At 34.4% G+C, this 24170-nt stretch overlaps 5 protein-coding genes and 1 long non-coding RNA gene across 9 annotated transcripts; 1 reads left to right on the forward strand and 5 right to left on the reverse strand.

Moving 5' to 3' along the window:
- Nucleotide 1: 1 nt before the first annotated feature.
- On the reverse strand, nt 2-4239 carry LOC103830184 (probable galacturonosyltransferase 15). Its single transcript, XM_009105925.3, has 6 exons — nt 3601-4239; nt 3100-3143; nt 1882-2043; nt 1070-1654; nt 682-984; nt 2-586 (listed from the first exon to the last, which is right to left on the reverse strand). Exons 1-6 carry the CDS (start codon nt 3821-3823, stop codon nt 302-304), a joined length of 1602 nt encoding a protein of 533 aa, XP_009104173.1. The 5' UTR covers nt 3824-4239; the 3' UTR covers nt 2-301.
- A 5403-nt stretch (nt 4240-9642) lies between these two features.
- LOC103830186 lies at nt 9643-11306 on the reverse strand. Its single transcript, XM_009105926.3, has 5 exons — nt 10537-11306; nt 10384-10461; nt 10227-10300; nt 10030-10137; nt 9643-9874 (listed from the first exon to the last, which is right to left on the reverse strand). Exons 1-5 carry the CDS (start codon nt 11168-11170, stop codon nt 9758-9760), a joined length of 1011 nt encoding a protein of 336 aa, XP_009104174.1. The 5' UTR covers nt 11171-11306; the 3' UTR covers nt 9643-9757.
- A 433-nt stretch (nt 11307-11739) lies between these two features.
- LOC103830187 (peroxisomal and mitochondrial division factor 1) lies at nt 11740-13319 on the reverse strand. The gene is made up of 3 exons (XM_033274737.1): nt 13234-13319; nt 13086-13105; nt 11740-12815 (listed from the first exon to the last, which is right to left on the reverse strand). The coding sequence occupies exon 3, from the start codon at nt 12800-12802 to the stop codon at nt 12011-12013; it is 792 nt and encodes a 263-aa protein (XP_033130628.1). The 5' UTR covers nt 12803-12815; nt 13086-13105; nt 13234-13319; the 3' UTR covers nt 11740-12010.
- LOC117126509 lies at nt 13094-19904 on the forward strand. The gene is made up of 2 exons (XR_004449125.1): nt 13094-13254; nt 19791-19904. It is a non-coding gene; the product is annotated as an uncharacterized LOC117126509 (long non-coding RNA).
- On the reverse strand, nt 13101-14865 carry LOC103830188 (F-box protein At3g59000-like). Its single transcript, XM_033274733.1, has 3 exons — nt 13891-14865; nt 13667-13807; nt 13101-13580 (listed from the first exon to the last, which is right to left on the reverse strand). The coding sequence occupies exons 1-3, from the start codon at nt 14848-14850 to the stop codon at nt 13269-13271; spliced, it is 1413 nt and encodes a 470-aa protein (XP_033130624.1). The 5' UTR covers nt 14851-14865; the 3' UTR covers nt 13101-13268.
- LOC103830190 (F-box protein At3g59000-like) lies at nt 18135-24013 on the reverse strand. Of its 4 annotated transcripts, none has more exons than XM_033274734.1 (4): nt 23175-24007; nt 20431-20747; nt 20182-20322; nt 18135-20098 (listed from the first exon to the last, which is right to left on the reverse strand). In XM_033274734.1, the coding sequence occupies exons 1-4, from the start codon at nt 23776-23778 to the stop codon at nt 19796-19798; spliced, it is 1365 nt and encodes a 454-aa protein (XP_033130625.1). In that variant the 5' UTR covers nt 23779-24007; the 3' UTR covers nt 18135-19795. The 4 variants fall into 4 exon arrangements, with proteins under 4 accessions (XP_033130625.1, XP_009104178.2, XP_009104177.1 ...); XM_009105930.2 differs by lacking the exon at nt 23175-24007 and adding an exon at nt 21562-22191 and having other exon boundaries at nt 19796-20098; nt 20431-21353; XM_009105929.3 differs by lacking the exons at nt 18135-20098; nt 20182-20322; nt 20431-20747 and adding exons at nt 21982-22538; nt 22610-22750 and having other exon boundaries at nt 22855-24013.
- Nucleotides 24014-24170: the final 157 nt, after the last annotated feature.

Below are 24170 nucleotides of genomic sequence, written 5' to 3' on the forward strand. Positions count from 1 at the left end.
GTTCCAATAATAATAACATAAATAAATCAAGTGTTACAAAATACAAACTTACAAACATCTATCTTGTGATGTGTAGCTGCTATAACTAAACAAAATACATTATACTATACTATTTGAGAAAATCAAAAAAAACAAAAAAAACTAGATATTAATAAAGTCTAGTTTAATGTCGTTACTCTCTATATATTACTCTTTAGTATATGGACATGAGAGAACTATGAGCAGAGGCTGAAGGCTAAACCTACTTCCCTCTGTTCTCTCATACAGCTCCTAGTATTGCCTTTTATCACTCGTTTTTTAATCAGTTCATGATTTTACATTTTCTAACGAAGATGTTGGAGGAGTTAACGTATCTATACCAGAGAGATCGTACCACAGGGTTGCTAATCTCTAGCCACGGTTTAGCTGGACCGCTGAAATGTAAAACCGCAGCAGATTTCAGAATCTCTTCAGAGAACTTAAAGGATCGAGATCCTAGTCCAGCTACGTGCCATGATGGGTCAAGAGACTGTGTGAGTCCTTTGAAAGCAAGTATAGTTGGTGGTAAAGCTCCTGGTTGCCATAACTGTAGTCCAGAGCTAACACTCTGTAATCAAATCAAGATTTTTGTAACCAAGTTGAAGTGTAGCTAATATGATGAAGAGAAATGAGATTGATGTACATATATTGATATATACTCACGAGTCTTAACCATGAGGAGTAAGCTTCTGTGATATTGGTTTGTCTCCAAGCTTTGAGATCAAAGACATTCATACCAGAAAGCCAAGCGCAGTCATCTTGACGCAAGTTTGATGAGATGAGAGGATGCGAGAAGTTGAAATAGTTTTTGTGTTTTCTTCCTGGGCAACAGTTGTTTCCGCACCACGAATCAAAAACTGCACCAACAACGTTACCATTGAGATCCGTTTCCCATAAAGACGAAAGGTCACGTTGTACTACTACATCATCATCCAACAACACTATCTTGTTGAGCTCTGGAAAAAGCTGCGCGGTCCAAAAAGAAAATGAGAACAGATCAGTTTTTTTTTTAACTCAGAGAAGAGTTGAGTGGAAGAAAAAAAGACTTTACCATGGGAATGTAAATGCGAAGATGATTCAAAAGAGCAAGGCAGCTCGGGTTTAGAGCTTGCAAGGACTGCTCATGAGTACCCTCAACGAAACTATAATCAGAGTCCTTCAAATTCTGATAATGCCGTCTCCAAATCATGCGGTGAATCTCCAACATCTCTTTGACCTTGACATTCACTTCCTGAGGCCAGTCATACTGATGAAGACCCTTTACTTCAACAACCGGTGACGAAGCAGAGTTCATAGCAAACCAAGCGTGCATTGGGGTATAGGTTTTCTTATCCGTAACGACGTGAAAGACAAACTTGTCTGGATCCACAGCGTTTTGCACGGTGGAAGATATGACGACAGAGGCAGCCAGAACATTGTCGGTCAAGATGACAACATGGTGATAAGATGGGTCGGTCAGACGAGAAACGGATTCAGGTGGAGGCAAACGCGCTCGAGCCATTGCGTTGACAGAGTACTCTTCCGTTAACCTGAGGGAAAGGCAATGGAGACTTTTGGGAATACCGTGGGAGGCTAAGTGCCAGTACACTAACTCGTGATGCTTCGCTGATTGGACTTTACGTTCCATCTGCAACAGCTGAAATTTAAAAAGAACAAAATGTCACATCCTCAGGATCAACTCCAACAAAAAAAATCTTTAATCATCCACTAGGTTAACGTACAACAACCTTCATCTAACCCATGATTTTTTTTTTTTTTGAGATAGTTGATATAGTTAATATAATCTTACTCTTTACCGAAGCTGACACTATTACAGTATTGGTCAGAAACTTTTTTAAGGAGTGAAGCTAGAAAGAGACTTACTAGCTTCTTAGTCACGGAAGCAAACGCCCTTATATCACGGCGTTTTAACGTCATCTCCTTGACAAGTTCATCAAACGACTCCAATGAGCCCTTCTTTCCTATTCCATTACCGTCCTGACCTGTCTCTTCCACTAACGCTCGTGTCAACTCTTCGCTAATTTTCTGAAAGAGGCACATAACACGCATTTGTCATACCATGAGTTGTTTGCTAAACAAAAAGCTGCCATAAGTGTCTTTACATCAACTCATGACACAAAACAACAAAAGGGAAACAGTGCATTTGATCCGAAAGAAAGCCTTTTCAAGTCATCAATTGGAATTATCCTTATGTCTCGTTTCTCTTTGTTCCTATTTGTTGCTACGTATAAAGGAAAAAAGGAACCAAGTGGCTACTGACTTTCTCGTGGCAGCTTAATCTGCCACGTGACATGTTAGCAAACTGAGTGGAGTGTTGAAACTCCTGCATATATCCAAGTTATGTCTTACTATGTTGGTTTTGGCATCTATAGCAATCCAATAAAATCTACAACTAATTAGCTCCCTCAGTGAAGCTTCTAATTACACACTCTCTAGGGCATATCTTCTAACTCCTAATAAAGTAAGAAAGGTAAATAAATGACAAGAAACCACTTTGTGGGCTCGTTTCCGACAATCACACATGTTGATATCAGACCAGAGTTTATTCAACGGCATTAAATAAAAAATGAATCTATCAAAATCATTCCATATTTACCAAGATAAAAAAGAGGAAAAATCTAACAAGTGTCAATTTCAATCAAAGTAAAAATCATACGAGAAAAAGTCATTGCATGGACAAGAAAATGGAGCAAATCACAATTCACCCTAAGACTACTATTACTTTCATCTCTGTTCTGTTCCAAGACAATGACATGAAATGATCACGTATCCACAAGGTAAGAAGGCTCACTATACGACACCAGCAACACTAACGTAATACAGCTGGAAATTACTTTTTCCCCGATACAAAACAATCATATCTTTTTTTTTCTTTAGTAGCAGCACTATGGCAAGTGTTGAATTTGTTCCCCCCCCCCCCCATCATAAACGTTAATGATTAAAAAAGGTTAACTAAACCGAAATAATCACATGAAAAATATCTTAACGTATACGATATACTTGTATAACATTTGCCGACATAAAAATTTACAATGAAGATCATGTAGTATTTAATAGTGGAGAGTAATACAAAAAGCTTACCAGAGATGTGTCGCCCCCACTGAAAAGTCTCAGTCCCATGCAATCTGAGAATACACAGAGTCAAAAGAAAAAAGTAATAATATTAAATTTACAAATCATACGAAAAATAAATACATGAACCAGAATCACAAGCACATGGTATTCAATACGAAGATAGACTAATGATAATCCAAATCAAAGGCAAACATTTATTAATTTCACACTTTGCAGCAACAAATTCACCATCACAAGATATTGTACTAAATATTTGCCAAATCCATTGACATTAAAATTAGTCTGGACGTTGAAAATAATTAGGTGCCATTTCTAAAATATATAAATATTATTTGAAATGATAATCCCCGATATAAATGTAGAATAGTACTATTTTATAGGTGAATATTATTTTTCTTTAATTTCGAATTTTCGATTAAACCAAATGTAATAGTAATCTTTTTTTTTGAGCAAAATGTAATAGTAATCTTTATTTGAAAGAAAGAATGAGAAGAAAGTATATAGTACCAAGTGGAGAATCAAAACCGGAGGCAGATTCGAGGACGAGAAACGCGAACCAAACGAAAACAAAAGGCAGTACGATCGCTAGCACCAGCAGCAACAGTAACAACGTCCGACCAGAGAATCTCCGTGCCGCCGCGCATCCTCCGCCTCCTCCTTTCCCGTTACCTCCGCCGGGATTCGATATGGTAACCTTCTTAATCCCAGTAGCCGATATGTAAAACTTCATCTCTTCTCACTGTCTCTCCACTTCCATCAAATCCAAAACAGTAACACACCACGACTCTCTGTTTTCCAGATCTCCGAAGCTGAAAACAAAACTTTACTAAACAACGTTAAAGCCAACGAGGGATCGGGATGAAGAAGCTTGAAGATGGAAGACAAACGGGAATCCAGAATTTGGATATGGATGGATAAACGAGAGACTCGACGAAGAGCGAAAGCGAGAGAGGGACTAGGTGTGTTGATCTTGTAGTACGATGGGAATAAAAACAACATTCAAAAATGATTTTCTGAAGAAGCAAGCCAAGGGGACGACACATGTATATTTTTTCACCAATATTATTCCATCATAATAAATTTATTCTTTATTATATTTTGAAAAAAGAATAATATAAAATATAAAAAGCCAAAACCAATGCCGCGTTCAGTTCAGCGGGAATTTAGCCCAAGAGTTATTTTCGTAAAAAGACACTTTATGTGTTTTTATTACATTGGAAAGCACTTTGTGCTACCAACACACTTATTTGTGATTGAAGACCACTTTAACCTTTCAAAAGCGAAACCATAAGAAATGTTTTGGTCATTTAACATTGTTATAGTTTGGTGGACCTGAAACCAAAGTTAGATTTGATATAACTTATCGTGTTTTTAGTTTCCTTTTCTTTACTTTTATTTTTAATTTCTAATGAAACTGAAACAAAATAAAATAAAAGTTTAAAGATCTCTTTTTCACATCATCCCCTTCATCTCACACCACTGTAAAAAGCTTAAATTACAGATTGAAAAACCATGGTAGATGGCAACATGGTCGTCATTTTCGAGTCTCTCCTCAGCCACTATAGAACCGGAGGAGATGACTGACTGATAAAGCAAAACGTGACAGACAGCCGGAGAGCTTCCTTGTCCGCACCTAAAATAGCAAGAGCCATTCCGACAGAGCTCTATGCAATCCGTCTAAAAGTGAAATCATCTCCTCGTCGTGGTCTTCAAGCTCGGACCGGAGTTTTTTCCCGTCGCATCAGTTGCAGATCGAATAAAAGCTTAATGGGAGCAACAATGGTGAACTTTGGATTATTGTCACATATGGTCCTCAAGCTCTTGGCTATTTTCCAATTTATCTCAAACTTCTAATATGTTCAATTTTGCATAACGAATTTGCGTTTGATACTTTTAATTGTGCAATCTAGACCTAGTGAATATTTTGATTTTGGTACATAGGTCCTTGTCATTTTGTTGTATTTCATTTTATGCCCAAATGTTTCTGATTTCAAATAAAACCTTTTGATTTGGTCTCAAATTTCCAAATGTGCACTTTAACCTCTTTTATATGCAAATGAAACACAGATGCTATGGGTATATTAAAAGAGATGCTAAATACCATTAAAATGATAAGATACTAATGGATATGCTAAATAACAGTAAAAACATATGTACATGACACTATGTACATGACAATGTGTACACAAAATTTTCATTAAGACCACATGTACATGCTATGGTGTACACAAAACTTATACTATCCACATGTACAATGATGCACATGTACACCATTTAACTTAGACAATGTTCACATTATTAAATTTTTTACCAAAACCAAAAATCTTATTTTTCAACTTAAACAGAAACTCCATTTTGTGCAAAAAAAATAAGATGTTTATATTAGCTCAAATTGAAAAATATTTCTTTCATTCCTGATGTTTTATAACATTCAAGCATATTAAGAATATGATGAATATTAAAATATATATCTTTATAAAACAAGAAAAATCTAAAACTCTTACTTTATTATAACAAAATTAAATTCTATCTTTACCAATGTCGTTTTAATATCAGCCATATGTATGACATTTTGTGTATATTTATATGTATAAGATCGAGTGTACACAAGAAATACATTATCCACATGGACAATGACTCACAAGCTGCAAAATTTTTACGGTAAAAATATTGTCATATGTACATATATTTTTCACTTCCAACATGTACAATGTTTCAAACAAAAAAAAACATGTGCACTAGTTCAATGGTACATTTGACAAGTAATGATATCCACTGATTTGAATGATTTAGAGTATTTTTTTAGTTAATTTTAAATTATTTTAAGTTCAATTTCATTGTGTATATTGCATATATTTGTCCATGTATATAGTGCATATATTTTCCATTTGATAGTGTCTAGAATTCACAATTAAAACTTTGGGCCAAATCAAGAGCATATTTATTCACGATGGGCCGAAATGCAAATCATCTAAGATACTAGGGACCGTGGTGCAATTATTAAAAGGTTTGAAATGTATAATCTTTAAGTCGTGGGCCGCTTTGTAAATAACCAGATGCTATGAGGATCAATTGTGCAAATAGTTAAAAATCCACCATTGGAGGATCTCTCCAGGTTCTCGATCTGAGATGGCCACGACGGCGAGAAGCGAGGACTCCAGAGCTTCGGGACAGGCGGTCACGGCGGCGATATCTGAGCACAGCCGCGACTTGGTGAGAAACCTCGACGAGTGTCCTTGACGAGAATGAGCCCATACGGTAGTTCAAATAAGTACTGTCGCGTGAGTGAACCCATCATAATTCTAGCTGGAAGAAGGCCAACATTAAATCACCAGATTTTTTTTTAGATGTGTAACATGTATGTGTTCAAGAGTTTGAATGAAAGCTTCGTGGTGTTCTCTGTTTTTTTTGTGGGGATTTTTAAAAAAAATTTGATTTGTAATTTTGTATTTTTTTTTCCGTTGTTATCAGAAAGGAAAAATCAAGTGAAAGAAGGGGATCCCGTGAAAGAAGAAAGGAATAAAAATCCAGACCTGCTTGGTTAAATCTCTACCGTCGAAATATTAGAAAAAAAAATCAATGGTTGGAAACAAATGCCCTTTAGTTAGTCAGTGTTATAGTTAAAGTTGAACTGAAAAAACTAGGAATCAAGTGCTCGTTAAAGAAAAGTGCTCTAGTAGATGAAAGTGTCCTAGAGTGAAATAAATAAGTCAATAAGTGTCTTAGAGTGAAAATATTTCTATATATAAATGTCTGTGTAGATATAATAATATAAAATGTTTTTTTGTTTAAAAATATAAAATATTTTGATTTTCTGTATAAGTTTTGATTTAATTGAAATCTGCTTGACCATTTATATTTTATGATTTTTAGTGATTGGTTGAAGTAATTAATTATATTTTTAATAATAGTTTTTGAAGAAAATTTTATTATTTATGCTACTTTTAAATAAAATATCATAAATTATAAAAGATAAAATACAATATATGATAATTTATACATAGTTTCATACACGAACAATATGGCAGAAATAAAAATAATTAAGTAGTAATAGTTTACCAACAAAAGTTAATTTGAAATCAGAAATAAGTTCAATTTAGTATTTAATTTTCGGTAGAAATTAAATACAAATACGGTTGAACCGCTAAAATAAATACTAATTTTTTTATATTTCTTTGAATTGGATTAATAGTTGGTATTTATTTTTAAAATATATATATTAGTTCAACTATCGCCAATTAATAGATAAATTATTCAATAAAATGGATTATGAGAACATTAGGACTAAATAAAATTATAAATACTTACCTATTAATAGATAGTGTAATTGCAGCAGAAAATAACAAGAATGTCCTCTTCCACAATTGATTTTGTTATTTTGTGGAGTCACACCGACACATAGCAGAGAGGGTTCGAGTGTGGGAGCCCCCACATGGAATTTAATGGGGAGCTATTCCTGGAGATCACCGTCCTTTAATTGCTCTGTTACTTATGGGCAATGGAGCAAGTAGTTAACCAAGTTTTGAGGATTTAGCTAATTGCAGTAATTAATGGACCACTTCAACAAACTTACTTGTCTAAAAGACACTAGACTACTATCAAACTCTAAAAGACATTAGACTATTAATTATGTGTAATTATAACAATAGGCAGGGCACTCATACAACTTGAGTGATATCGTGCTATGCTATGGAGTATTGTTTTCTGCCTAGGTGGTGTGAATTGTCAGACATTTATGTTCACCTAACTTGTGTTTTGTGTTCTTGTTCATGATTTGAATGGTTGTAGTTTGAATAAGACAAGTGATGATATTTAAGACGAATGATGATATGGAATAAGACTTTAAATAGTTATTTGAACTAGTGTAAGAATTAAATAACTTCAGATTATATACTTCAATGGTTCAAGTACAACCATGTGGTCATGTAGATTTACAAATTAAAAGTCTAGGTCAAATTAAAGGGTATAAATGAATAGATTTCACATTCTGTTAAGTGTCTTTGTTGTTCGATATGGAAAAATGAACATTACGATTTCAGAACCAAATATGTTATATAAACTACAAAGTGTGGCCAAAATGGATAAAAATCATACAATATATATTTTGAAGTGTCAGCTATTTTGTTGCTCAAAAAAATGTCAGCTATTTTGGATAACATAAATAATTTCAATTTTAGAGATTAATTATTTTGAACACAGGCACGTTGTCGTTTCTGCATGTATTGGTAGTGCGTTTGCCAATGTTCCCTACACAAGTTGATAACTTTGGAAATTACATTCAATTATTCATGCAACCGAAAATTTTCAAAATCTTATCTGAAATTCACAACTAACCTATTATACATTTATACTCCACTGTCTCCATTTTTTTTTTTTTTTCCCAGAAAATTCATATGATTCATTCAACGTTCAAACCAACATTTACAATCCCAGATATCTACAAGAGAACAGCTACTGGGAAGTTCTACTAACACCTGAAAAAAACAACAAGATCTTCCCAAAACAAGACATCTTACACACCACCATCCCAAAAAAAGATCAGAGACCACATCTTTCACTAGCAAAAAAACCAGAAAGCCAGTTTGGATGACTCCTGGCCACATAAGATTGCATCCTATTCTGGTTGGTAACGCTTTGAGCTATGAAAGTTGCCCCTCCATTTTGGTCTTTAGTAATCACCTGCCACCGTACATCTTCAATACCTCTAGCTTCCGATTCAATTTCTCCCACTTGGAATAAGAAAGAAGGCCAAGCTTGATACTCCACTGTCTCCATATGTTTCATTTTATTTGACGTTTATAAGATTATAAAAATGCAGTATTTGACGTTTTCAAGACTACGAAACTTGCATATGCATAGAGCTCGCAGTCTGAACAAAATCTTTAGCTGGTTTAAATCGTACATGGGATGAATGGTTTCAGATTTTCATGTTTAAAGATCCTCATCCTTTTTCATGGTAATACAGTGGAACAGGTAAAAATTTGGTACTAATACATGCCTGGTCAGTGAAAAATGCAAAGCAGACTCATTTCAAACACCAAGGTGTTTGCCTTATGTCCTTAGGCAACATGGTTCTACTTCACCCATGGAAAACCTCAAGAGCCAAATTGAGTAAAATCCCCCAAACAATTTTCTTTAGAAACTGATCTGAGAATGTTCTTATACCTCCAAATATGAATTTTTTAGAGGCTGCTGAATGCTGATCTATAAAGGCATGCCAGCGTAGAATTAGAATTTTTTTTGACTTTTATAGGGCCTTGGTGTGAACTGTGAAGTATGATAGATTTCTGTTTTTACTCTCCATATCTTCCCAAAAAGTGAACTGTCTGATACTATTTCTAGTATCTTGCTCGTCTTGCAACATGCAATATTGGTCTTGGTTTGGTTATGTTACGCTGAGATGCATTGCTAGATATCTACTATTATGCATGATTCTGAGCTGCCGATTCTTTGTCCAATCGTATTTATACCAAGGAGGCAAAGACTTCATCACAAATATAATATGGATCTTTCAATTCTCTAAATCTTGCTCCTCTGCATTACTAATGATTCGGATCCCAAACTTTGAATTACCATTTCTCACTTAGCCAAAAGTCAAAATTTCCATTACACCAAAAAAGAAACAAGAAACAGAGTTGTTGCTTGAGCAAAATGAGAATCCATCCTACAAATCTGAAGGATCCTTAACAAATGGTGTTACATCTGATACCAAAATGTGATCCACAGGCTTCAAACCTTTTCTCAACCAACGTTTCAACAAGGCCAACTCTAATCTCCTCACCTGTACAATTTGTGTTCCACCAAATAAGTGAAATCACTCCATTAGTTTTATACTATACAGCAAGTTTTCAAGCAATCCGAGAAGCTAAATGAAGTGTGATGTAAGCAAATCTAAAATGTTCTTCAGGCTACGAGGAAGAGGAGACAAACACCAACCTGTCTAACAATGAAAGGCTCCTCAGCTCGACTCAACGGTTCAGTTAACACAGTTAGAAACCCGTTTCTGTTCCCATAAACGATATCTGTAAAAGGTCGATCACCCACCTGAGCCAAAAACACTTACACTTTACATACCAAACACCTTATCTACCAAGCAGTTTCAACCCAAACATTCATCATAAAATTTACTTTACCATGATTAGCTCTGAAGATGCGCAACCAAAGTGTTTCTCAACTTCTTCAGCAGTCCCCGCAGGCTTCTTTGTCTCTAAAAATCATGAATTTAAAAACATCCTTCATCAGTTATCAGTTAACAAAGCTAGAGAATCACACTAGATATAACCAGCTTACTATGTCGCAACACTCTAATCCCTGTCTCAGCCTCCAATGCTTTAGCTTTCGAATCATCATGATCATATTCCGTAAGCCCTAATGTACAGACAAAGACATTTAAAGTTAGCATCTTTCAATCAAACCAAACAACATAAAGATCCAAAATTTCACCTGCTGAGTTGCTAAACACGGCGATGTCGTGTCCGAACACGGCCTTACACTGCTCAATCGAAGGCCTGAGTGGTGGCCAGATCGCTAGAGAGTAAGGAGCCGTAAGTGTGTTATCTTTATCGAAGACTACACCCTTGAAGCCCCTTTTCTTCAGCTCTCCCCAATCAATGTAGCGTAAATCTCTGACGGAAACATGGGGAAGAACCAAATGACGGTCTTTTACGATCACGGAGACGGAAGAGACGATGCCCTCGACGTTGATTCGTTGCCCGAGAGCCGCTTTCAGATCTGCCCACCACATGTTCGACGAAATTACCAAGCTTTTGTTGTCTTCTTCTACGCCGCGGATAGCCAATTCGACCGGTTCTCCGTCAGAGATCCGGTTAGAGAATCCTGGGTCTTCGGTTGGGGAGCTGAATTGGTAGAGGAGAAAGGAATCTTCGAAAGTGGGGAAAGGAAGATTCTGCTTTTGGGTTCGATTGTTTGTCGTTTGCAGAGAAGAAGAGATGGGTTTGGTGGAGCAAGAGATGAGATTATTAGGGTTACGTTTGATACGGGAAGGGGGAGAAAGAAGGAAGCTTTTGGGGATCGGGTAGTAGAGAGTAGTGGAGGCAGCCATCGATGGGGTCTGCATCTCACCCTTCTTTATAATATTCTTTTTTTTTTAAGTTTTATTGACCAAAAAGTAGTTGTGAGTTGTTTATCGGAAACAAGAAGAAACTCCATATCTGTTGGAGTGCTTGTTTTAGACAAATAGATTGACTCTTTTTGTGTTCCACACACTTTGCTTTCCAAAAATATAAACGGACAGTAACAAAAGCTAGTTTACCATTCCTTATCTGAAGCTGTGTTTGGTCTTTTCTAGCTATGGCCAAAGGCGCACCAAGACGAGCGCTTCTAAGACTTAGCCTCGCTTTAGAGGACCAAGGCGTTTGGGTCAGCATCTTGGTGCGTCTTGCGCCATGGCTTATAGGAAAACACAGATATCAAGATTCTTGGTCTTGATGTAATCTTACTTATCTACAATTGAGTTGCTTCATTTCTTGCAGTCAGACCTTTGATATGTTCTTCCAAGAACCACTTTCAAAACCGTCTCAAATATATTAAGTTTTTTTTTCTTTATGGACTTGAGATGAAGAAGCACTGGTCAAGCAAAACATGTTTCTCTCTGAAATCCAGTGAATTGAAAAGGAGAAAGACAAGTAGAAGTGATAAAGCACAGTTACAAAATTCATTCGTGGCATAACCAAAAACTGAAGTTTTCCCAATCAACAACAAAAACATCGTAAACCCAAAACAAAGTTACAGTCAACCTGTAATACAATCTAATCTTGAATTCAATCTTAAGAACTTGGTCATCAGTTATTCCTCATCCGCTAACAAAGTATTAATCAAAAAATTCACTTTAGCTTGGAGTAGCAGACGAACGCAGACGCTGCAACGAAACCAGCACCAATCACTGGCCACCACAACTCTACTTTCTCTCTCTGATACCAGGCTTCATGGCTCTCTCTTTCAACTCAACTATCATCTCCTTAGCTTCATCAACCTTCTTCACCAACTCCTCCTTCTTCAACTCCATTTCCTTCTCTCTTTCCTCAGCTTCACTCACTGTCCCCTTCTTCTCAAACCTCCATTTCTTCAACTCCTCTTCATTCTTCACCACCTCCAGATTCAAGTCCCCAACTTTCATCTTCAACTCGTTAATCTCCTTCTCTTTCGCATCACCTTTCTCCCTAATCTCCTCTTCTAACCTAACCTTCTTGCTCTTCTCCTCCACTACCCTAACTTCCAAAACCCCAATCTTCCTCTCCAACTCTCTAACCTTCCTCTCAACCTCAGCTCTATCTTTCCTTAACCCCTCAGCTTCCTTCTCACACCCTTCCACCTTCTCACCCTTCTCAGCCAACTCTTTCTTCAGCTCAGCCACCTCTTCCACTCTCTTGTCCACCTCCGTCAACGAAGCGTTGAGATCTTCCTGAAGACTCAACACCTCCGCTTCTAGCTCAACAGCTCTGGTGGAAATAGACTCGAGAGCCTTCTTCTCTTCCTCGTAATCCTCCATCTCTTTCTCCATTTCTCCGATGCTCTGATTCATCTCCGCTTCCACGTGTTTCATCTCCTCCATTTCTCCCGTTAGCTTCTTTAACCTCTCCCTCTTCTCAAGATTCTCCCTCGTGAGCTCCTGATTCTTGTTCTCCATCTCAAGATTCTCCCTCGCCGTATGATCCTCAACGTCGCCGTGGATTAACACCTCATCCGCCATTTACGCCGTTACTAGAGAAGATTTCAACACAGAGTTCAGACGCAATGACATGAGCAACTACTCAACAGGCGAATATAAAAACAAATCAAAATCTCAGCGTTTTAGAGAATCAGTCACTCTTGACTTTTTCTAGGCAACACCTAAACCAAACGAAAGATAACAATTACTAGAACCAATCAGATTCTATGTAGTATGATCTATAGCTAACATTTGTCACTTCTCTCTTCTCTTCCAAAAGCAAAACAATCACTTTTTTCAAAGACAACAAACTCAAAGCAAACACACCTGTCAGATAATCAAATGAAGACAAGCCATTAAAATAGTAAATGATTCAGATTACAAGCAAGAAGAAGAAACTACAATCTTTTGAGATTAGTTAAATTTGAGACGGTTTTTAAGCAAAGTTAAACACAAAATTAAACTGCAGGAAAAAAACTAGGATTATGGTTTTTGTGCTTCAGCCACTTCATATGAAGAAGAGCTGGACACTGCAACTCGAGAACTTGTTGTAGAGTTGGAAAATCCTCAAGACAAGTTTAGAAACTTGACGGTTACGTAGCTGTGTAGTACTATTCTCTTCAGCATAGACTTGCATCTCCTTCAAAGATGGAAAATACTCCAAAAAATGCTCTATCATCGCCATCTCTTTCATTGTTCCTTGAAACCCATGAATCTTCATCACTTTTACTGGACATAGTGTGAGTGAAAGTCCTTTGTCCTCTCGAGAAATGCCATCAAAAACATCCCCACACAAATCTGTCACCTGGTGCACGAGACCCTAAAGGCACAAAGGAGGACCCATTAAGAGAAGATTCAAAGCATTAAGCATGGACTATAGAATAAGTTGTTTTGTTGTTTTTATACCTTAATGACCAGAGTTTCTAAATGTGGACAGTTCCTTAGAAGAGCTGGCATTGCTTGCCATCCTCGAACCTCGTCACTCCGAATAGTTAAAGATTTGAGGTTGTTGAACACTGGCATCGATTCAGAGCACAGAGAAAGCACCTGAAGGCAAGACAGCATTTTAGAATTACATGTTTTGAAACCTTATCATATACAAGAGGGATTGAGAGAACAGAAAACTTGACCTCAAAAGTGTCAGGGAACAAGTCAAGATTCCGAACATTACGTATGCCATGAAAGAGTTTCCACACATTATCTGGTCCTCTAAGTTGCTTGAGTTTGTTGAGTTGGTGTTCATTTAATAAAAAGATGATCATTTGAGCATCAACCAAGTTTCCCATATTAACTAGTGGATAGTCCCATGCAATATAACCAGAGCACTTAAAGTGAAGGAGACTTGGCGTATCAAATGATAAAGTGCCTAACCAACAGCATAAGCTCATTGTTAGGGTCTTGAGGCTTGCACTTGACACTTTGATATCCATACCTTTCCAGTCTACACAATCGAGAACCAATTCCTCAAGGGAAGGCAGAGCATGAAGCAGAATCTCAAACTCATTAGGACAAACATGAACTGAGTGGAGAACCAGAGTTTTAAGCAACGGTAAGAGAATGCGACCAGCAACCAAGGAAATATCAATCCCACAGTGTATTTTCAGACTAACTAGTGTGTTACACTCAAAGCATTTTGGTGACAGCGGATAGTTATCCCCTTGGTAACTACGAATACTGATCTTTAGAACGAGATCCGAAACACTACCACGAGCTAACACATTGCTAATCCAACCATCCAGTCGATCTGTGTCAGCCACATTAGTAACACACTCGAGGGAGAATTTGTTTAGGGGAGAGTTACCCTGCAACTCCAAAACTCTATCCACAAAGTCAATGAAGCTCTGTCTGATGTCTTCTCTGTCCTTTTCCGGATGCAGAAACATAGAGTCATCAATAGGAAGACAAGGCACAAACGCAAGAAGGTTGCGCCACCTCTTGGCGAGAATCGAAGTCAAAGCAGCCTCCTTTGTCGTAAGAAAAGACAGTATATGACAAAGAACCTCGTCTGGTAGGTTGCTAATGTGATCCATCTTCTCTGAAAGAAAGAAGAGAGGGTATGTTAAGTATACAAAGCTCAAAGCTTTAACCATACAAACAGAGAAAGGTACTACTCTGCAGGATATACAAACAACGCAAGTAGAAATCTAAACAAAAGGAGGAAACTTTTGAAGTAAGAATCCCTAAAAATAGACTAGAATGAGTAAAGCGGCTCGGCATTCACCTCTGATGCAGCTCACAAATAGGTTTTCTTGGAGAGCTGTTCTCTTCTCGGATAAATCAAAAGTTTATTTGGATAGCTTCAGACGTTAGGTTTGCCTATTTATAATCTTTTTTATATATTAATTCAAAAGTCAGTTAAAGTGGATTTCGCTTACGTGCGTATATGTGAAATTTAAAATTAATTCTATTAATTTAATTGATTGTCGATATTTAAATTTTTATTTATTTAATTAAAGTTTTAAAAAAAAACTAATTTTAAAATTACCTAATCTAATCAATATTACCAAACAAACAATTAAACATGTTAAAGATAGATGAATTAATATAATTTTCTATAGAAAAAATTAAATATCATAAATTACATTATATAGATATAGAATATACATATAAATACATATGATAATATATAAATAATTATATAAATAATTTTAAATATTTTTCTATTAATAATGGATACAATAAGTCATAGATTGCAGAAAAATAATTAATCTAAACCTAATAATAATTCTTATACAAACTCACTATATATATTTTCTAACTTTTGTCCAATGAATGCAAACAGTCAAATATACATTTTTTTTTAAAAATCAGTCATTTTCTATGACAAATATTGATAGTATAGTTGAGTTATCACTTTCGAAAAAGATTAAAATATTTTTATATTTACAACAGAAAATTATATGGAAAGTATTATAAAGTAAAATTAATAAACGAAAAAGTTTATCATAATATAAAATGAAAACAATATATTAATACGAGACTAGAGTTAAGACTATTAATATATTTTTGATTATAATAATATTGACTTGTTTATTTTTTAAATAGGAAAAAAAGTAAGGATATATAAATAAAACACGAGTGAAGAATAACAAAAATTGTTTGTTGTATTCTTGATTAAATACTTGGTTATTTTATACTTTTAAGTACTTAACTTTTTATTTGTTTTCGAAATACATGTGTTTTACGTATTACTATGATTGTTAATTAATTATTCTCATGTGTTTTAATAACATGAAGACAAATTGAGTAAGAAATATCAATAGAGATGATAAGTTCTAAAATTGATAAGGTCAAAGATGAAAAATATAACGAATTTAAAATAAAATTATTTACAAAATAATGATATGTAGTTTTGCGGTATAATAAAATTATTGAATCTCACATTAATTAATATTAAATTCATATATCTAAAATAATAACATCACATAATTAAAATTTTAAATATTATTTTTCTGATACATAATTAGTTAATCATATTTAATTAAAATAGGTATATATTAGACTAATTTTTTAATAAAAAAAATATTTTATAAGATATCTAAATGAAAATAATGATTTTAAATGAATCATGTCTAATAAGATAGCGTGATGATTGTTGAGAGTTTAATAATTAATTTGTTTGGTTAACCTATTGTGAGGGCCATGTTAAACACTAAATAAAAAATTCGTGAGAAAGTGCGATTTGTGATTTGACAAAAAATATTAAAGTTCTGTAACTATTTTACAAAGTGGTGTACAAAAAATGCAAAAATAGAAAGTGGTAAAAGATAAGTTTTTTTGTTCATTAGTGTTCCCTATTTTATTAATCACAAATTATGTCATAAGAAGACTTTTAGAAGTTTAGGTTAAAACTTATAGATTTATCATTATATCTCAATAATTTTCTAAGATTATACAATATCAAGACTTTTTATTTTCAAACAATTTAAAATTAAAATGTTATCTTTAATAGTTAGAATCCTTATTCAAATGATAAAACTATAAACTTAATTATAATTTTGCATATAAATTTTATATCCGCGAAATCGCGGACAACCACCTAGTAAATTTTTAAATCTAGAAAACTCTAATCTTAATTAAAATAAAAAAACCAATAAAATGTGAAAAATACAAATAAAAGATAACTGTATTAATTTACTCCAAATAATAAAATAAATAATAAGATATTTGGATATATTTCAAATATTTATCTGCATCATCCTCGTTACAAAATGCTTTATCTAAAACCCAAGCTTAGTCGCTCGCTTACAAGCGGAGATATGAAGAAAAATGGTCTGGTAACTAGTCCAGTGTGAATATGTTGGTTATATATGGTTTTCTTCCGGTTTAAATAGACGGTTAGATATTGGTTATATTAATATATATCAGAGCTAGAACCAGGTAACATAATAATTTTATAGTTTATATTTAATAATTTTATTTTACTTTTTAAACAATCAATTGTTTCATCCATATTTTAAGAATATGATCTATGCATCTGCACAAAAGTATTTTTTCTTTTTTTTGTGGATCAACATTTTAAATAACGTATAGTAAAATTGTTTTATATATTATTTAAAATCTAGTGATATATAATTTGTACTCTTCAACATTTATTATCTTGCATTTATATTGGCCTGTTATTTATATAAATATATGTAAATTAATATATTTTATTTATATATTATAGAGAAATCTTCTAGGATAGATCTAAATTTTTTTTGTCGCAAATATAGACCTTAAAAAATAAAAATGACCAAAATAAACTTAAATATTTTATCAAAAGAAGTAAATATACACTTATACCCCTAGAGTTAATTAATCTAGACAATAGGGTTTAGAGTTAAAGGGTGGGGTTTAAGGTTTAGGGTTTAAGATTTAGGGTTTAGAGTTTAGGGTTTAGAGTTGAGAAGTGGGGTTTTGGGGATAGGATTTCAAATTTTAAAAAAAATTAAAATTTTCAAAATAAAAAATGCTATTTTGGTCATTTTAGTTTTTGAGTTCTATTTTGTGACAAAAACTTAAAAATGGCTATTTGAGAGAATTGCCTTATATTATATACATGATTCTTTTTATGTGACTTTTATTTTTAGTTATTATTAATTAATAATTAAAATATAAATATATATATATTTAAAACAATATTGTATTTAAAATTTAGTAAATGGATAGTTAAATCGATCTAGGTGGTAGATTTATAACTGTTTTTGTCTCCATTATTAATTAGTTATTAATAATAAAACATTAATATACCTGAATTTATTTTTGTCATTGTTTTAAGGTTGTTTACTTAATCAATATACCATTGACTATTTTTTCATGTTTATTAATTAGTAGTTTTCAGTTTATATTTTAACACTAATTATTTTAAAATCAATTTAGGTATGTTTTATTGTTGTTTAATTTGATAGAAAGATAATAAATGCTAAAGTTAGAATTAAGTAGTTTTTCTGTGGCATTAAAGTATAATTATGTGATTTTTTTAGTTTAAACACAACATAAGATATTATTTATTAAATTAGGAAAAAACAAAAATTACTTAAAATTGGCTTCTTAAATTTTTTCAGTGACATTGCTTTTTAAATAAGTTGTAGAGGTATTTCTTATTTGTACTTTGATTTTAATAAGAAAGAAAGTTTATCTTCCATTTTAAATCCACGGTTTTCTTCTATAAATGTTCTTCGTAAGAGTTTTAGTTTTCTTCTAAATTTGAAGAACAAAATTGAATCTCATCCAAAAAATGGTACCGAAGTAAAAGCAAAACTGATTAAATATCTAAATGAATCTAAAATTTGAATACAAAAAATATTTATAGTATCCAAACATATTCATGTCCCAATTTTATACTTAACTATATTAATTATTTTAAATTTAATATTTATAAAATATTTAAAATACATAAATATCTAAAAGTTACATAAAAATAGTCACAAGTAAGTATTTCAAAATAACCAAAATCCTCAAAACACCGAGAATATCTGAAATACCTATTTGTTTTCTATGTATATATCTAAATCAAATTAATTTTTATGTTAATTTTATGTATTTAATCTTACACTATGGTAATTTCTATATTGTATAATACAGTGAAACCTCTATAAATTAATAATGTTAGGACTATACCAAAACTATAATTTTTTATTAATTTGTAGAGATATTAATTTATCAATATGCTAATTGAAACAAAAGTTCAATTTGGGACTATAAAATTATATTATTTTATAGATATTTTTAGTGTATATTAATTTATAGAATATTAATTTAAAGAGGGTATACTGTACTTTGTTGGATTTTTAAAATTTTAAGATTATTTAAAAAATTTATATTTTTTTAACATAATTTAACTAGGTGAGGAAACCCAACCAAACCTAAAATGATCTAAATCAAAATTTACAAATATCCGAATGAAATTTAAAACTCTAGTCTTAAAATCCTAATAGACCCAACCCGAACATCCACACTGGTGGGAACTAAATTACTGTAGGCTACAATCGCTGGTTGTACGCAAAACCATAAAGAAAAATTAGGATGCTTGACTAGTTTACTTTTAAGTAGTATACATGATTACGTTTTTTTGTTTTGGTAAAATATACATGATTACGTTCTTTAAGTCAAAGTGTTCTTTATGTGAATTATACATAATGAACATGTATCAAACTATCAACTCGAACCATAAGTAACTTGATTTGGTTTATAAATCAGTTGGGTTAAGGTTCTCATTTCTTTGCCTGAATTTTATGTAGTATACATGAATATGTTCTTAAGACAAGTGTTCTTTAATCTGTATGTGAACTTTACATGATCAACGAACCGTAGACTTTCGGGCTAAGATAGATGGCTTACTTGTTGTGATGATAGCTAACCTTTGTCACTCTCTTCTCAAAAAAAAAAAAAACAATTACTTAGTAAAGTATAGACGACAACAAAAACGAACTCAGAACAAACATTTGTCAGAAAATCAAATGAAAACAAGCCATCGATAGTAAATGTCTAAATGATTCATAAAACAAGCAAGAAGAAAAAAGTCTTTTGAGATGGCTTTGTTCTTCAGCCACTTCATATGAAGAGCTGGACATTGCAACTCGATAACTTGTTGTAGAGTTTGAACATCTCCAAGACACGTTGGTTTCCTCCTAGCTGTGTAGGATTATTATTCTCTTCAGCATAGACCTCCATCTCCTTCAAACATGGAAAATAGTCCAAGAAATGCTTTATCATTGCCATCTCTTTCATTGTTCCTCGAAACCCGTAAATCTCCATGACTTTTACTGGACAGACTTTGAGTGAAAGTCCTTTGTCCTCCCGAGAAATGCAGTCACAAACATCCCCACACTTGTCTGTCACATGGTGCACGAGACCCTATAGGCACAAAGGAGAGACCCATTAAGATATTCAAATGTTAAGTGTCTGTACATGTTTGGCAAACGAGTTGTGTTTTATACCTGAATGACTAGAGTTTCTAAATGTGGACAGTTCCTAAGAAGAGCTGGCATTGCTTGCCATCGTCGATCCTTGTCACTCCTAATAGCTAATGAATTAAGGTTGTTGAACACTGGCAACGATTCAGAGCACATAGAAAGCACCTGAAAGCAAAGACAAGACAAAACAAAACAATATATTTTGGGATCACGTTTTTCAAAACTAGATCTTCCCTTGGTCATATGCACCAGGAACTGAATTAGAAACCTGACCTCAAGAGCATCAGGAAACAAGCTAAGATGGGAAACATTTCGTATGCCATGAAAGAGTTTCCACGCATTGCTATAAGGAAGCGCATCTTCGTCATTACCTGGTGCTCCAAGTAGCTTGATATGGAGTTGACTTAAGTAGAAGTCGATTTGAGTATCAACCAAGTTTCCCATATTAACTACTGGATAGTCCCATGCAGCAGAACCAGAGTAGCCAAAGTGAACAAGACTCGGTGTATCAAATGATAAAGTGTTTAACCAAAAGCCTAAGTTTACTATTAGGGTCTTGACGCTTGCACTTGACACTATGACATCCCTACCTTTCCAAATCACACGAAGCAGAACCAATTTCTCAAGGGAAGGCAGCGCATGAAGCAAAGTCTCAAACTCGTTAGGACAAACCTTAACCCAGACAAGAACCAGCGTTTTAAGCATCGGTAAGAAAATTCGAGCAGCAGCCAAAGTAACATCAACCCCACAGCCTATGCTCAGCTCAACTAGTGTGCTGCACTCAAAGCATTTTGGTGACATCGGATAGAAATTCCATTTGTCACTACGAATAATGATCTTTAGATCAAGATCCGAAACACCACGAGCTAACACATTGCTTATCCAACCATCCACACGATCCGTATCATCCACAGTAAAAGACTTGAGGGAGAATTCCTTTAGTGGAGAGTTACCCTGCAAAGCCAAAACTCTATCCACAAAGTTCATGAAGCTCTGTATAATGTCTTGCCTATTCTGTTTAGCCTCTTCCGGATGCAGGAACACAGAGTCATCAATAGTAAGAGAAGGGACAAACGCAAGAAGGTTGCGCCACCTCTTGGCGAGAATCGATGTCAAGGCAGCCTCCTTTGTCGTAAGAAAGGACAGTATATGACACAGAACCTCGTCTGGTAGGTTGCTAACACGATCCATTTACTCTGCATGAAAGAATAAATATGTTAAGTAGACAAAGCTCAAAGATACAAACAGAGAAAGGTACCACTGTGCAGGATATACAAACAGAGAGAAGCCCAATTAAATAACAGTACACAAGTATAATCTAAATAAAGAGGAAACTTTGAAGTAAGAAACCCGTGATCGAATCAGAGTAGTTAGCAGAAGAGATGAGTAAAGCTCGTTATTTACCACCCAAGGTGTAGGGTTTTCACTGAGATGAGAGCACGCCCTTAGGGTTTTCACTGAGATGAGATAGAAAAAAGCAACAATGAGTTGGTTGTAGGGTTAAAATTTCAAAAAATGAATTCTTCTTAAAAAATTACTATAAAATTGAGTTATTTTACAAAAATGTAAAAAATAAGATTTTTTGTTAAAATAAAATAAAAAAATTCTGGTTGACAAAAAAAAAATAAAAAGAAAATTCTGCCAAACTAAGTTTTTTCACCAAATCGATTTTTTCCACCAAACCCGACAAAATTAGTTTTTCCGTCAAAACCATAAAATCGATTTTTTCTACCAAAACCGTAAAATCGAAATTTTTCGCCAAACCAGATTCTAAATTATTAGATTTATTTTAATATTAAAATACTAATATATGTACATAAGCAGTAACAATAAATTTGATTTATATTTGTTTATTTACATGATTTTTTATCTTGGTATTTTTCTTTTGTTATCATTTAGTTGCAAGAATAATATTTTTTCAGTTACGAAAAGTTAAAACACAATTTAAACTGCAGGCTAAAAGTAAGGAGATGGTTTTCAAGCAAGTTAAACACAACTTAAACTGCAGCCCAAAACTAGGATTATGGTTTTCTTCTTCAGCCACTTCATCTGCAAAAAACATCGCCCACCATGAGTTTGACTTTGACATTGCAACTCGATAACTTGTTGTAGAGTTGGAACATCTCCAAGACACGTTTACAAACTTCATGGTTTCCTAGCCGTGTAGGACCATTATTCTCTTCAGCATAGATCCTCATCTCCTTCAAAGATGGAAAATAGTCCAAGAAATGCTTCATCATTGCCATCTCTTTCTTTGTTCCTTGAAACCTGTGAATCGTCATCACTTTTATCGGACAAAGTTTGAGTGAAAGTCCTTTGTCCTCTCGATAAATGCAGTCACAAACATCCCCACACTTGCCTGTCACACGGTGCACGAGTCCCTAAAGACCCATTAAGAGATTCAAATGTTAACTGTTTGTACATGTTTGGCAAAACGAGTTGTTTTTATTACCTTAATGACTACAGCTTCTAACTGTGGACAGTTCCTAAGAAGAGCAGGCATTGCTTGCCATCCTCGATCCTTGTCACTCCTAATAGCTAATGATTTGAGGTTGTTGAACACTGGCAACGATTCAGAGCACATAGAAAGCACCTGGAAGCAAAGACAAGACATAACAAAATATTTCTGAATCACAGGTTTCAAAAACTAGATCTTTGATTGATTATATGCTCCAGGAACTGAGTTAGAAAACTGACCTCAAGAGTATCAGGAAGCAAGCAAAGATTCCCAACATAACGTATGCCATGAAAGAGTTTCCACACCTTACTATAACGATGAGCATCTTCATCATTATCTGGTTCTCGAAGTTGCTTGAGTTGGCTATCACTTAAGAAGAAGTCGATTTGAGCATCAACCAAGTTTCCCATATTAACTACCGGATAGTCCAATGCAGCATAACCAGAGTACTTGAAGTGAAGGAGACTCGGTGCATCAAAAGACAAACTCTTTAAAGTATAGTCTAGCGTCATTGTCAGGGTCTTGAGGCTTGGACTTGACACTGTAACATCCTCCATACCTTTCCACATTACATAAACAAGAACCAATTCCTCAAGGGAAGGTAGAGCTTGAAGCAGAATCTCAAACTCGTTAGGACAAACGGGAACTGAGTCAAGAACCAGAGTTTTAAGCAACGGTAAGAGAATGCGACCAGCAACCAAGGAAATATCAATCCCACGGTGTATTTTCAGACTAACTAGTGTGTTACACTCGAAGCATTTTGGAGACAGCTTATAAAATTCCCCTATGTCACTAGGAATAATGATCTGTAGATCGAGATCTGAAACACCACCACGAGCTAACGCATTGCTTACCCAACCATCCACACGATCCGTATCAACCACAGTAACACACTTGAGGGAGAATTTGTTTAGTGGAGAGTTACCCTGCAGGGCCAAAACTCTATCAACAAAGTCCATGAAGCTCTGTTTAACTTCTACCCTGTCCTGCTTACCCTCTTCAGGATGCAGAAACACAGAGTCATCAATAGTAAGAGAAGGGACAAACGCGAGAAGGTTGCGCCACCTCTTGGAGAGAATCGAAGTCAAAGCAGCTTCCTTTGTAGTAAGCAAAGAGAGTATATGAGAAAGAACCTCGTCTGGTAGGTTGCTAACACGGTCCATTTACTCTTACATGAAAGAAGAGGTACGTTAATTAGACAAAGCTCAAAGCATTTTTTGTCGGAAGATAAAGCGGATACGATGATGACTATACAGTATCACTGTAAGTAAGAAACCCTAACGAGAGACTAGAATCAGTAGTAGCAAGTGGGATTTGAAAGGGTTCTTCGGTAATGAAGACAGAGCCAAGGCTAGTGTTAAAAATCGATGGTTTACCAATAAATGCCACCGGTTTAAATCTTTGGTTTATCTTAAATTTTCAACCGGTTTTAATCGATGGTTCACTTCTATTGACGTGCTTCCTGTCTTGTGGGACCAAATTAATTTACGCTTTCTTTTCCTCAATTGGTTTTGGTTTGTACCGGTTCTGAACCAAAAAGAAAAGTTCCCGTTTG

The sequence above is a fragment of the Brassica rapa genome, chromosome A07, assembly GCF_000309985.2.
Source record: "Brassica rapa cultivar Chiifu-401-42 chromosome A07, CAAS_Brap_v3.01, whole genome shotgun sequence".
Taxonomy (NCBI): Eukaryota; Viridiplantae; Streptophyta; class Magnoliopsida; order Brassicales; family Brassicaceae; genus Brassica; species Brassica rapa.